The sequence below is a fragment of the Battus philenor genome, unplaced genomic scaffold (assembly GCF_028537555.1).
Source record: "Battus philenor isolate CCGP_79_NKW_IND1 unplaced genomic scaffold, ilBatPhil1.0.hap1 SCAF_30, whole genome shotgun sequence".
Taxonomy (NCBI): domain Eukaryota; kingdom Metazoa; phylum Arthropoda; class Insecta; order Lepidoptera; family Papilionidae; genus Battus; species Battus philenor.
This window is the reverse complement of record NW_027181694.1, coordinates 3232925-3247461: the sequence shown is the minus strand read 5'-3', so window position 1 is coordinate 3247461 and position 14537 is coordinate 3232925. Positions and strand designations below refer to the sequence as shown.

Below are 14537 nucleotides of genomic sequence, written 5' to 3'. Positions count from 1 at the left end.
GAAGATTACTTATTTTGTGTAGATCCAGAAGATTTTCCTTTAATCAGGTAAAACACATCTTACACTATTGTCACCCAGAGACAATACTAGTAATCTTAACCATGCTTTCTCTTTTTTCCAAGGTCAACGTAGCTCGAAAAATTGCTCGTCTGAATTGGTAGTGTGGCACATAGCTTGTAACCTACCGTCCTTAGGGACGATACGTTCTTGAGTGGTGACCACAAGCCGGTAAAGGCCTGTGTAGGCCTCGTCACATAGTGGGCCGGCGACATAGTTAAGGCCGTGGGAAGTCGATGCAGCCTGACCACAACTGGTCATCGTGGCATTTTTGTGGGAAGAAAGAAGAAAAGAAACAGTATAATAAACACAATTTTTTATTCAAAACGTATTATCAAAAAGTTTCCAATAAAAATAAATTTGAGCGCTGTCGGCGGAACAATTCAATGCACATGAATCACCTGTTGCCATATCATATATAAAAGTAAATCATTATAAAGAAAAGCAACATTTTTTAATTGGACATATAATTTATTACTATTACAATGTCTTATTTTAAAACAAACAGTGCTTTACCAATTTTCTTCTCTATTTGTTAATATCAATTAATACTTATTAATTTGTAAAGCTTCTTCAATTAAACCAAGATTGGTTTTTTTCATTTTGTTTTTTTTTTCATTGCTTAAGGAAGTTTTCTCACTCTTGATAAGAACTATTTTAGATATGATGGCGTAAGTAACGCTTGCCTACGTTTTGAATATAAATAATGGGCTTAAATAATATATATAAAACGTTTCAATTTATTTACTTTATTTTTCTTCTATATAGTTTAAGCGTCAATTAATTTAACAAGCAAAAGATATAAAAACATTCCAGCTTTAAACATTTTTAATGAATTTATGAACGAGTTTGCCAAGTATTGAAAAGCTCAAGATGAGCTACCATAGTAAAAACAATAATTATTTTTAGAAAAACAGATGGATGTCTTTTAAATAAAGTGGTATCATAGTTTAATTAAAGTTATCTTAAATTCTTATGAATAGAAAATTTAATTCTTACAACACTTACAACATTTACCAGTGAAAAATGAATACAAAAATAGAGAAATACTGAAATATAATACTGATCTGACAAGGAAATAGTAAAAAACTTTAATAAAACCATAATATTTTAAAGTTTTTAAGATTATTTTCACGTAATCTTTTTTTTAATAATTTATTTCAATTTTGAGATAGAAAATTTTTGTCCAATATTGTTATCAGAAGCGTAATAGTCAAATAACCATAGACAAGAATAGATTCTAGAATCCGTCGTATCATTTGTAATTATTTCTGACAGTTGGTTCTAAAGCGTTGTATTGGATTATTTCGCCGTTGTTTGTTCAAATTAGAAATTTTCGAATATTATACTCGGCAAAGTTTTTCGTGTAATATTTAGTTAACCTTTTAAATTTCACGTCTAAAATGGCTGTAAGTAAATTTATATACGTAGTACAATTTTTATTATAATGCTGTTTTTGTTATTCTAACCTATTTCTATGTTTATAAAAATTAAATTATGGTTGTTGCGCTTTATTTATAATTCTCATATTATTGTTATAGTCAATAGCAGCGGCACAAGTCCAAGAGGTGCGCTCAATCACCCGTATCGAGAGAATAGGCGCCCATTCGCATATCAGAGGACTCGGGCTAGATGATTCATTGGAGCCTAGAGCCGTGTCTCAGGGAATGGTGGGGCAGAAGATGGCCAGAAAAGCCGCTGGTGTCATTCTACAGATGATTCGAGAAGGTAATATTGGTCAAACATTTTTGTTGCCATGGTTACCTGTCGTTTTTAGGTTAGAATTTTTCGAAATAATAAAGTTAGTTTGATTTGACCGCTCTCGTGAGAAATCTATGGAGGAAGCTTATTTCCAACAGTGGACGTCTTGTAGCTGAAATGATGATCTTGGACAAGGCAAAAGCTCTAAATCACCCTTACCTGTCCATGTTTTCACATGCAGTGTACCTTGGTTAGAGGAAAATGGTGAGACTTATTTAAAAGCGAATACTCTGCCAAAAATACATGAAAGCTCAAGAAATAATGGATTTAATTAAAAATTTTAATATTTTTATTATCAACCTTGACAAACCCTTTTGTGGGTCAAGGTTGATAGTTTGAATTATTTTTTCAAAATTTGTTATTTTCTACAATTTCCGGCTCTGTATGTATTTATAATATAGGCTAAAAACACTAAAAATTATTACAAATGTCATATAATATTTTTTTTAAATCTGAGTCTTCACCGTTTCAACCATCACATGCACTGCTGAACATAGGCATATGCCATAGGTTTAGAACTGAAAGTGGCAACTGGCACTTCGAAGTGGCCTTCAGCATTCACCAACAATATTAACCAGGTCAACTGTCCACTTTGTGGATTGAATCCTGAACTGCCAGTCTGTCAAAACTTGGAAGTTCCAGCAGCCAACTTTCCTGAGTGGTATGTAACTTGCCCACTGCTACGAATTTTATGTCCTGTATGTGGCTATGCAATTTTTAGACATGGTATTGACTGTGAAAGAGCTACAGTTACAGTCATTAATTTGATTTTACACAACCAGTTACCCTGTATAAAAGTATTATAACATAAGTACAAGTATAATTATTCCCCTTATTTTTGTGACTCTGTGTTTGGCACTAATTGGTGTAACATAACTCCTGAAGATGCCCCGTGGCGGGGTGAAACACATGTTGAGTGATTTAATGGTGGCGGTTGTGTAATTTGCATTGTTTGCTGCTTGCGCATTTAACAGAGCGGGCTAGCAGGCGGTCCACTTTGTTGCACGACTACCACTGCATGTGTGGAAGTGGCAAAATATTGGTCTTTTTCTTACTTAGGATGGACTTCCGCAAAATAACGCCTGATTTCATTAAAAATTTGCCTTACGTCTGCCATTGCCCTCATATCATTATTTTTTAGGTAAAATTGCTGGTCGAGCTGTTCTCCTTGCTGGTCAGCCGGGAACTGGAAAAACCGCCATAGCAATGGGTTTGGCACAGGCATTAGGGCCTGACACACCATTTACCAGTATGGCTGGTAAGTTACAATGGCTAGGTTTGTTTTGCTAAACAATTATGGCAGCTTAGTTGCGGAAGCAGAGACAACAAGAAAAGCAAATGGTGGTTACTAACAAATAATTTTACCCCATAGATGTCTACTGCAAGGCATATGTTTCCCCTGAAGATCATCAGCATCTAGTGACTTCCTGCAATCTTGAATGTCATTTGTCCACCTACTGAGGACTTGCTCACATTGCGTCTACTAGCTCACGGTTGCCTATTAATAGTCTTGCAACACTGCCACTACAGAATCAAAAATCTTCAAGTTATGTTGGTGGCCTTGGTTCGTCTGCAGATCTCATTTCTGGCTATGTCTCCTAGGGCATCCTACAGTGCTATGGTAATTTATATATGATTATTGTATATACATTCCAAGGTGACAAAATTAAATTAACAAATATGTAAGAAAAACAAGTTTTTTGAACATTTGGAATAATTATCGGAAGGCTTAGATAATGGTTTGAAAATGTTGTAATTTTTTCTTGCATGGCAGTTTTTAAAAACTACTTCAATTCAGACTGGCTACAGTCACTTTAGAAATTTACCCCTTATAAATAAGACTTTATTCTATAGACGGTTCATTGTTCATAAACAAATTTTTCCATTCTTAAACCTTAACTAAGGTTTTTTAAATTAAATGTCACATTTCAAGTGCATGCACATTCACAGATCATGAAAGATCTTTAATGATCTGTGAATATAGTATTTTAACATAACTTTTTTTATTAATACATTTGACCACATTTACAAATAATATTGGGTTGGAAACTTAGTAAATTTCTTTTTTATTTATTATTTATGTACTCATTAGGTCCGGGAATAAAAAAATTTTTGGCTGTGAATATAGAAATTGGGGCACATTTTTAAATCCGCGAATAGTGGAAATGTAAATGTAGGAAGTGCAAAAAGGAGCTTTTACTGTTTAAATATGCAAACCATATTAGTTGTACCAAGTTAGTAACATGGTTAGTACTAGAAATGAAAACAAGCGTAGTGTACACCTTTCTCCGTTCATCTGTGCACTCTTGTCAGAGAGGTTGTGGTCACACCCTGCCGGGGTTCTAGTGCCTCAGCTACTATCGCAAAGCATGGCCATGGAGCTCGGTGTTAGGCAGTTTGAGAACATGCTTTTCTCAAAGTGCCATAAAATCAGTAACTTGTAATTATGTATACTTTTGCAATATATATAATAAATTTATAAATATATATATATATATAATAAATTTATAAATATATATATATATAATAAATTTATAAATATATATATATATAATAAATTTATAAATATATATATATATATACATATATATATATATATATATATATATATATATATATATTGCTATATAATTAAGTGTAAATCCCCAGATTTATCAAGTAGTAATAAGTTTGTTAGTTAAATGTTTTTTGTTTAGTTAATTTTGATTTTTTTTTATTTGTAATTACTGGAAGATCCATTACCATATCATTGATCAGCCTAGCGGTCTCAATGTAGGGTTTTGATAATATGGCTTGTAACAAACTGACATTTAGTGTGGATATCCCAAGGCGTCCCAACAGGGTCTTTCTTTGTAAAAATTCATGTGTATATAGAAGTTTTATAGGTGATAGTATTACTTGGAAATTTATTGCTCTAATAATTTCATTTCAATCAAGGGTAATTGTGTGTTAAAAACACCCAATTCTAAATACAGGGCCCTTTTTGTAACCCTCATAGTCATGTATTTAAAAATAAGGTATGACATTATAATGGAGCTCTATTTGACTGTAATGTTGTGCATAACTGTGATATTGATAAATACAAGTGTTCATTATCAATTAAATAAAAATAAATGTATATAAAATACTTCCATACAAAATAATAACTATATATATTATCTCTACAGGTTCAGAAATCTATTCATTGGAGATGAGTAAAACTGAAGCACTCACACAGGCTATCAGAAAGTCCATTGGAATTAGAATCAAGTAAGTTTAACTGCATGGAGGTTCATCATCATCCATGAAGGCATATGCCTTTGTCTTGGCTCAGCGGGCTGGTTTTCCTCAACCAAGCAATACTGCGCTTTTGAGTGGGGGTTGGCCTTAATGAAGCCTATCCATCTCCCGGCAGTCAGTTGATGATGCTGCCGATCGCGGAGAGCCATCTTTGTGATTTGCAATGGGTAGCCCTGTATGTAAAATATACACAAATACCTCGCTTTGCGTCGTTTCGTTTTACGTTTTTTTCTAAATTGCGTCTCTACTTAATTAGTACTAATTTTCACTGTGCGTCTTTAGATTTTCGAGGTTACGTTATTTTATGTTCGAGTCTTTAATTTTCTTTTGATATTTACTTTTTTTTTTCTAAAAAATGGCAACACTTTAGTTTCTAATTGCGCTATGCCATCAAAACTCGGGGATTCCCTTTCTTACTAAAAACAACGCAATTTGAATACAGTTTTATTTTCAGTTTGTTTTTCTAACTTAGGGTTCAGTTTTAATTACGTAGCGTGTTGTCCTTTTTTTTTAAAAAAAAAATAATTTATATAAATTTTTACGTGTTGTTTCTGGTTACAAAAAAGGCAAATATTTTTCCAATTTATTTATATGCAGAGTTAAATTATTTTTGTTTTTTTAAATTTGTTCTTTGTTCAATTTTCTTTTTAAAAAGTAGTATTTTCGTAACCCTAGAATTTAACTTCGATCTTTACATAATTTGCTATAGAAAATCTTAATTCACTTTGCGTCGTGTTTTTTGGAGCGTAACCACAACGCAAAGTGAGGTATTGGTGTAGTTTATTTTAATGTGTGTGTATATATATATATATATATATATATATATATATATATATGTGTGTGTGTGTGTGTGTATACATATTTATATGTATGTAAACATATATATGTGTGTGTGTGTATATATATATATATATGTATATATATTAAACTACATTTAGTTGGTACTTCATAAATAAACGTAAAAAATAATGATATGTTATGAAAGCCTCATTAACACTGTAAATTACAAACTTACGATGTGTTACACAACTTTTTTTGCTTTTACACTAAATACTCTCATTTATTTTATGATATAATCTTTTATTGGTAATAAGATACCAATGGAAGTGTGACAATTATTTATTAACTTAAACTTATGTATATTTGATAGTGTATACTTTTTCTTGCCATATTATTGTTATGTTATTAGTTATTTCTGAATCCATTGTCTTTTAGATAGAATATCATATAAATAATGAAATGAAAATGTGCTTTATATTTACCCCCTTTAAAGCTTTTCCACCTATAACCAAGCATTCTACTTATTTCATATGAATGATCTTAATACAATATCATTGTTTTTTTAGAACAAAGAGCAAATAACATATGCTGAACTCTCATTTTTTTATTACATTGGAAGGTTTCATGAAAGTTGTTCTACTTTCCAGAGAGGAGTCTGAAATAATAGAGGGAGAAGTGGTGGAGGTGGTGATAGAGAGGGCCGCTGGAACCGGTGGCGCTCGGGTCGGCCGTCTAACTCTGAAAACCACAGACATGGAGACAAACTATGATATGGGAACCAAGATGATTGACTCTCTTCTTAAAGAAAAGGTATGGTGACTTACATGTCTCCTTTTCACCAATAGACGGTCACCATCAGGCATTCACCTAGTCAGTTGTATGTGCTGATAATTACAAATGCAAAAATTCAATATAAAATTGATTGTATCTCCTAATAACAAGAGGAGTTTACCCAGAAGTTTGGGTAATAAATATCTCAGACTTTATAAGATTAAGCAAAAGAAACTGAGCGTCACAATATACATATTATATAATTGATTATGGAGAGCCTTGCTCGGAGAAGAACCAAGGTCCCCGACATAGCTCAAAGAATTGCTTGTCTTAAGTGGCAGTGAGTACATTGCTCATGCAAGCGATGATCGTTAGGAAACAACCATACATTCATTAAGCATCTATCGGCTTAATAGAAGAATTAATATTAAAATAACCTGGAAGTAAACACATTACACAAGTGTGGCCTTCTATGATATGTAATTTAAAGTGTTTTGTGTTGTTTAATTCTCAATACAAACATTCTTTTCAATTCTTTTTGATATGCTTACAAAATGTTCTCTTATTTAAGTAAATGTTTTAGATAATAATTTTATAATCTGTATCAGGTGCAAGCAGGCGATGTGGTAACCATAGACAAGGCAACTGGAAAAATAAACAAACTTGGTAGGAGTTTTGCCCGTGCCCGAGACTACGATGCGACTGGTGAGTTAGTTATTGAAAATAAGTTTAAAATTTATGAATAAACAGTTCGTCATATTAGCTGATCCAGGCATAGACCTACCTCAAAGATTACCACAATGACTGGTTTTACGCTACCTGCATTCAATGACTTCCGCAGCCCTATCTTGTTCGGTGTACCTAGTTGGAGTCCTATCCACTTTCATCAGACTAGCGATGCTTCAAATTATGTCAGTGATACTTGGTTCATCTGCAGTTCTTCTCACTTATGATTCGAACTTGCAGCGAAGTGATCTCTATTTATGGGTGACCTTGAGACTTATAAGGTTTATCATAAGCGACCACAATATCGGACCGGAGATCATCCCCGGCAACACAAACTGGTCAAAGACCCTAGTCTTCAAAGATGAACACCTAATAAACATGATTAAGAACAAACACACATTAACAAATTTAATATAGAAAAAAATATCAAACTTTATATATAATAAATAACCTATATAACTAAAAAGCAAAACTTTAGAAAATCAAAGTTTAGTTATCAGTTTTGTCCATTTACAGGTCAGCAAGCCCGCTTTGTCCAGTGCCCTGAGGGTGAACTTCAGAAGCGCAAGGAGGTCGTCCACACTGTCACATTGCATGAAGTGGACGTCATCAACTCCAGAACCCATGGCTTCTTGGCACTTTTCTCTGGTATGTCATAATACTCTCGAAATTTTTCGTTGTTGGCTATGCATTGCACATAGGTATACATGTACGAATATTAAAAATTATGAACAACCTTATGCGTATAGAATTAACGTCGGCTGTCACTTGGCATCCTGACTTATTTACGAAATAAAAAAGTTTCCATTGTCAGATATAAAAACGTTCAACAATTCTAATTTGATTTGATGAATAAAAAAAGTGTTGCGGCTAGTGCAGACGAAGCGTGTTTCGTTCTGTGGATCATTGGCAAGTTCACACTCGCTCAATGGTTCAACGAGTAGGCTGTTCTCACGATTTCTTCACGAGTTTTAATCAGGAATGAGATCGGTAGACAAACAAAAGTAATCGAAATAGCCTAGCGGATTGACAAATTCAAGTGGCTATATGCAGACAACATAGTCCGTAAAACATAAAGCCACTGGGGCCTTCTCCCTCGGGTCCGACCCCCACAATCTTGTGAATGAAGACCATTTCAATAGAGGTCGCCTGTCTACTTAGACCTTATTATAATGGTCTGAATATACTGGATCTAATCTTTGGAAGAGGCCTTCATCAAGTAATAGAAGTATAGGACTTGAAAGGCAGAAATGATGATGAAGAAATGTGGAAAATGTGTAGTATGTAATGTTACACATTTATTTTTCAATGACATAAATATGTATAAATATAATTAAAATTAACTTTGTCTATTCTCCTTCGCAGGTGATACGGGTGAAATAAAATCTGAGATCAGAGAGCAGATAAACAGCAAAGTTGCAGAATGGAGGGAGGAGGGGAAGGCAGAGATGATTCCTGGCGTACTCTTTATTGATGAGGTATAAATACTCTAGTACTCTTTTATCCTTGGCCTCCACCTTACTGTACTTTCCTAAACCACAGTATGGGTTCAGTATCACTATGTGTACTACTGTAGAGCCAATGTCTGATAAAAAATAGTAGTTTATTGCTATAATTGTGTAGATAGTTTTAGAGTATGCTAGAGAAATTCTTTATTATTTATTTATTTAGGAATATAGTAAGGCATCATAGCCCACTGGCCTGATCATAATGCAGTCACATTATTAGAGATGGCGAGCTAAAGACAAGAAAGATATATATCTTGGCAAAAGATATAATCACTCTAGCTTGCGTGTGTTCAATTTTATCTCTATATCTTAATACTTAAGAGTCAACTTTCATGATGAGTTACAGTATGTTTAGAATTAGAGAGAAAGAGATGGACTTATATAGCAATTTACTCGTAAAAGAGAGAGGCGGATAGCTATTGCATGTTTGTATTCAAAAAGGAAAACTACGGAATTTCGGAACGACAACATCACACGCGCGAACGTTAGGCTTTTTGTGCTTCATGACAAAGACATAAAATGCTTAATAGGAAGCAAATGCAACCAAAAAGCTTACTCATTCACGAACGATTATTTGTTTATTTACATTCAATTATCAGTTTCATTACTTTTGTTCTGTAAGGTGGCCACACAGGGATACATATAAAAAAGTTTTAAATTTTATGTGTATTCCATTAATTAAATTTCACACGTTTTATTCCGCCTTACTGAGTTCTAAGTCTGAGCTAAATGAGCCGATGATATACAAAAGTGATATATCCCAAGATTGAAAAGATACAAATCATTTTCTTGTCAAGGATACATTTTGCTCATCTCTGCATTCTATTATATGGCATATATTTATATTGATTATTAGATTAGAAGCATACTGGTATTATCAGAATATTATCAAGCGAATTCGGTTGTAAGGAAATAGTTTTCTTTATAGGACGGGTTGAATCTGGCATCCATCCATCTTCCAAAAAGTGTCTGACCCCCATGTGGTCTTTCAACTTCCCAATTGAAGATATCAGTTGGTCTATGTATCTCATACCTGATTCATTCTCATAGTTTAAATTATAATTTGTTTAAATTCTCTTTCAGGCTCATATGCTGGATATTGAGTGCTTCTCCTTCCTCAATCGGGCTTTGGAACAAGAGACTGCACCCATTGTGATTATGGCAACGAACCGAGGCATCACGAGGATCAGGGGCACGAATTACAAGAGCCCCCACGGCATTCCCCTAGACCTGCTGGACAGGATGATCATAGTACCTACTTCTCCATATTCACATCAGGAATTGAAGGAGATCCTTAACATCAGGTAAGTTACAATTCACATTTTATTTAATGCCATGTCCTAAGTGCCGGTATCAGCAATTTAACACCCATAGCAATTAAGTAGGTGGTGGATGGTTATAGATGTAAAAGATTTTAAGAGGTTAATTGTATAGCTCATTTGCTGTCAATTAATATATGGTTCTATCCATTACAGAAATCACTGTTTTTAGAAATAATAGATGACATTATTAGTTGCAGTTTTAATAATGAATAATGTAGTACTAAGAAAAAATATTTACAATAAAATGAAATAATTTATTTTTTACTATCTGCCCCTGCAGACTTTGTACCACCAGAAGGTAATTGGTCTATTACATTTTTATAGGAAAAATAAATCAATGTAAATATTTTAGTGTGAACACTGGGTAATGGGTGTAAAAGCTTTTACACTAATAAACAAACATCCTGTATAAGAAAAACATTTAATTTGTGCACACATGGCGAACTTGTCCCCGAAACCCTCGTCTTGGCACACCAAAGTGCCATTTTACATACCACGTGATCTTAATACAACTTCTCACGTCTTTCTCCGTCAAGATCATGTACGTGGTGCTCTCGAACCCCCATATGCCGGTCCTTTCAAGGTCTTAGAAAGACACCCAAAATTCTTCACAATAGAATTACGGGGCAAGCCCTCTACTGTCTCAGTCGACAGACTGAAACCTGCCTATCTGACTAGGGAAGATCAAGTCCCTAATCAGGTCATCCCTCTAATCCCCAAGTCGGCTAATTTAACCACTACCAATACTTCAACCGCTACAGCCACTTCAACCACTTCAACTGCTACTACCTCAGACGGAGACAAGAGGACCCGGAGCGGCAGAAGAGTAAGGTTACCAAATTATTATCGACCATAGTTACGGTCTGGGCGGGGGAGTGATGTGGCGTGCATATCGCGCGCCTCTCAAACGCCAAGCTCTTACCCACGTGACCGTCAATCGCATGGCGGCGGCGGCAGTGAAACAGATACATGACAGATGGCGCCACAGTAGACGCAACGAAAATCTGCATCGCGCTGTTGAGAGTCTCATTATAAGGGCTAGCGGAGGTGCGGTCAACGCAGGAAGAAGCAACCGACGAACAAGAAGCAATCGACGAACGAGATACAACCGACGAACTACCGAAGCACAAGAAGCTACCGAAGAACAAGAAGCTACCGTACCACGACCACTCCTACAAATTGATTGATTGATTGAGGAGATTTTTTTAATGTAAACTTGCTTTGAATTAAATATCTTTTTTATGAAATGACATGCTGTGACATTGTTTATATTTGCTGTAATATGTAGTAATTATTTGATATCCCTTACAATTAATCATTTACCACATCCTAACGTCGGAGAAACATTTACATTGTTGACTGTTAATTTTAAACCTAGATTATATACTGCACATGTTTTAAAATAGGAATTGCTAACAAAAGTGCTGGAAAAAGAGACACTTTGTCCTGATAATATTAATATTAGATATAGATATATATTATTATATTAATAAATAGATATAGATATGGTTTAAAAGACATATACGCAAGGTGAAAACTAAAATAGGAAAATGCCAATTATTTTTTGGCAATCGAATAAAACAACTTGTCTAATTCCAAAAACATAGATAATATTAGGGGGACCGGAAAGTAATGTCGCTTTCTTAAGCTAAATTCACACAACTTCATTTTTAACAAGTTTTTATTTCTGATCTACAATATATTTACCTTTGTTATCAATAAGCTTATGCCGTCTAGTATACAAATTTTCAATGTCGGAGCGATAAAAATCAATCGGTTTTTCTGTAAAATATGTCCACAGAAATGTCACTACTTGCCTGTCCTAGTACTTGAATTTATGATTCATACAAATTACAGATGTGAAGAAGAAGATTGTCAGATGTCAGCCGACGCCCTAACGGTTCTCACTCGTGTAGCAACAGAGACATCATTGCGATATGCCATACAGCTGATCACAACTGCCTCTCTGGTTGCCAAGCGAAGGAAGGCTACTGAGGTATGCACTTTATATAGTCATTTTCCATCATTAAAAATGTTTATTACTGGTTTATGGAGGTCACCACTGCAAGATGTAGGACTCCCACAAATTTCTACTATATCCAGCTACTGTCGGTGACTTTAACTATATCCTCGGTTACCTAGGAGCCTTCCTACCTCACGTCTACCGGCTCGTGGGCGCCTGTCGAGAACCGTTCGGTTCTGCTGCTCCACCCGAACAATTCTTTTAGCTACGTCTGTGACCCTGGTTCTTTTGCAGATCTACTCATTTCTGGTTCCATCTCACAGTGAAACTCCGAACACAACCCTTTCCATTGCTTTCTTTCTTATGAGGCTAATCATAGGCAACTATGTCTCGGTTCCATATGTCCACTGGCTACACATATCAGTCTAACTATTTAACTTTGAGCTAATGCAGTTTGTATTAATACAAGTTTTGATCTACAAAAGAGAGTTATTCATCCAATCTATTATGTAAAAGCTAAACAACTCTCTTAGAGAAGTGTTGAGAGAAAAATATTACAATGGTACATAGTCAATATTTTAAGGGAACCGGAAAGTAGTGTCGTTTCAGTCGACATATTTTACAGAAAAACCAATTAATGTTTACCGCACCGGCATTGATTTGTATACTAGATGGCAAAAGGTTGATGATAACAAAGGTGGATATATTGTTGATTAGAAATAAAAACTTGTCAAAAATGCAGTCGTGCGAATTTAATTTAAGAAAGCAACATTACTTTCCGGTCCCCTTAATATATGACTAATCTATTTGCATAAGAATACAAATGAATATAAAGAATGTGGCAATGTAACTAATATTAGAAAGAAAGGGAGATAAGCGTGATACATAAAATTAGTCACTCTGTTATGGGCAACTGTGTATGTTACAATACGGAGTGTATTGTAACGCAATGTGTCTAAATGATGTTGTAATCAATTCAAAACACGCCAATATGCATATTCATCAATGTGGCGAATACGGCAACTGCCGCACAGATACTGGCACACAACCTGAGGATGGCAATATGAAATAGGGACGAGAAAGTGGTAATTTGAACCATAATATCAAAAACAGAAATTGATAAAGCGTCTTTAAAAAAACTTAGTTTACAATTTAAATTAAGAGATTAAGAGACTAAGTAAATACTAACATGCAAAAAATTTAAACTTTAGAATTATCAAAGGTTATTGTAAAAACAATAGTATATATATATATATATTAAATACTCTTTCCTCTCATCTAATTTTTGGGGGACATACACCATCCTACTTTCACATTCCATTTACGCATCGCCTCCTATCCCTCAACACACTTCCTGTCACACGGTTTTGTTTTGTTTGATTACATCACCCACCACCCTGCAACAAAACTGCAAGAGAGTGTGGTGACTCTCCTCTTCCAAAAAGGAAGTGATGCTGCCGTAAGCAATGCTCCTATTCATTTCCACCTCGCAAGCCACTATAAGCCCTCCATATATGGGACAGCAAGTAATTGTGTACACCATGGTCTGGTCCACTGCTGGGTCACAAAAGCATGGTCCTTTAGTCCTCAGCGTAATGGAAAATAGTTTTGTGATTTAGAAATAAACATATTCGGCGATCAATATTAATTATTTAATATATAATTACTAATTATAATTTATTTTGGTGTATAAAGGTCAGCATGGAAGACGTGAAGAAAGTTTACTCTTTGTTCCTGGATGAACACAGATCGGAACAGTTCCTCAAGGAATACCAGGACGAGTTCATGTTCGACGATGGAGCAGGAGGTGAGTTTATACTGTAGCAAAGTAGACATCAGAGTTTGATATATTTATATCTTAGAAAAATGCATTATAATTGAGGCAATCAATTTTTAAGTGTAAATTCTCATGGTTGAATATTTGATTGTAGTGTTGCCAGTACATAAATATAAACAAAATGTTTTTGACAGTAATGTAGCAATTATTGACAGTGGTTTTTTGTTCCAGATGCACCACAGATGATGGAAGTCACCCAATAAATGTTTCCACCACCTACCAATTTACCTAAACATTATTTTGTGATGAGGGACATCATGTTTATTTTCTAAGAAAGAATACTTTTAAGTTATGTATAAGTTTCTTGTTAAGATTTATATAAAATAAACCGTGATATCCATGTTTTTTATTTCACACCCTTATTTTAAATGATTCTTTCCTTTAATTAGATAAAGGAGAAGCAAATTTCAATGGGATTTTCATATTTTAAATATTTAGTGAAAAAAGCGCATAAATCTGTGATCAATTAAAAAATAAGCAAACCTCTTGTAAATTTTGTCAAAACTACGAAATAGAAGGAAATGCGATAATTG

At 34.4% G+C, this 14537-nt stretch overlaps 1 protein-coding gene across 1 annotated transcript; it reads left to right on the top strand.

The window, feature by feature from the left end:
• The first annotated feature begins 1341 nt into the window (after positions 1 to 1341).
• rept (RuvB-like helicase 2 rept) lies at positions 1342 to 14327 on the top strand. The gene is made up of 12 exons (XM_068771097.1): positions 1342 to 1466; positions 1599 to 1785; positions 2960 to 3076; positions 4986 to 5067; positions 6525 to 6687; positions 7257 to 7353; positions 7891 to 8022; positions 8740 to 8852; positions 9966 to 10186; positions 12062 to 12200; positions 13863 to 13974; positions 14176 to 14327. Exons 1-12 carry the CDS (start codon positions 1461 to 1463, stop codon positions 14205 to 14207), a joined length of 1401 nt encoding a protein of 466 aa, XP_068627198.1. The 5' UTR covers positions 1342 to 1460; the 3' UTR covers positions 14208 to 14327.
• The last annotated feature ends 210 nt before the right edge of the window (positions 14328 to 14537 follow it).

Coding starts and splice junctions, on each gene's coding strand:
- rept (XM_068771097.1), top strand. Junction 8,853..9,965: donor GCGTACTCTTTATTGATGAG/GTATAAATACTC, acceptor ATTCTCTTTCAG/GCTCATATGCTGGATATTGA. Junction 12,201..13,862: donor AGCGAAGGAAGGCTACTGAG/GTATGCACTTTA, acceptor TGGTGTATAAAG/GTCAGCATGGAAGACGTGAA.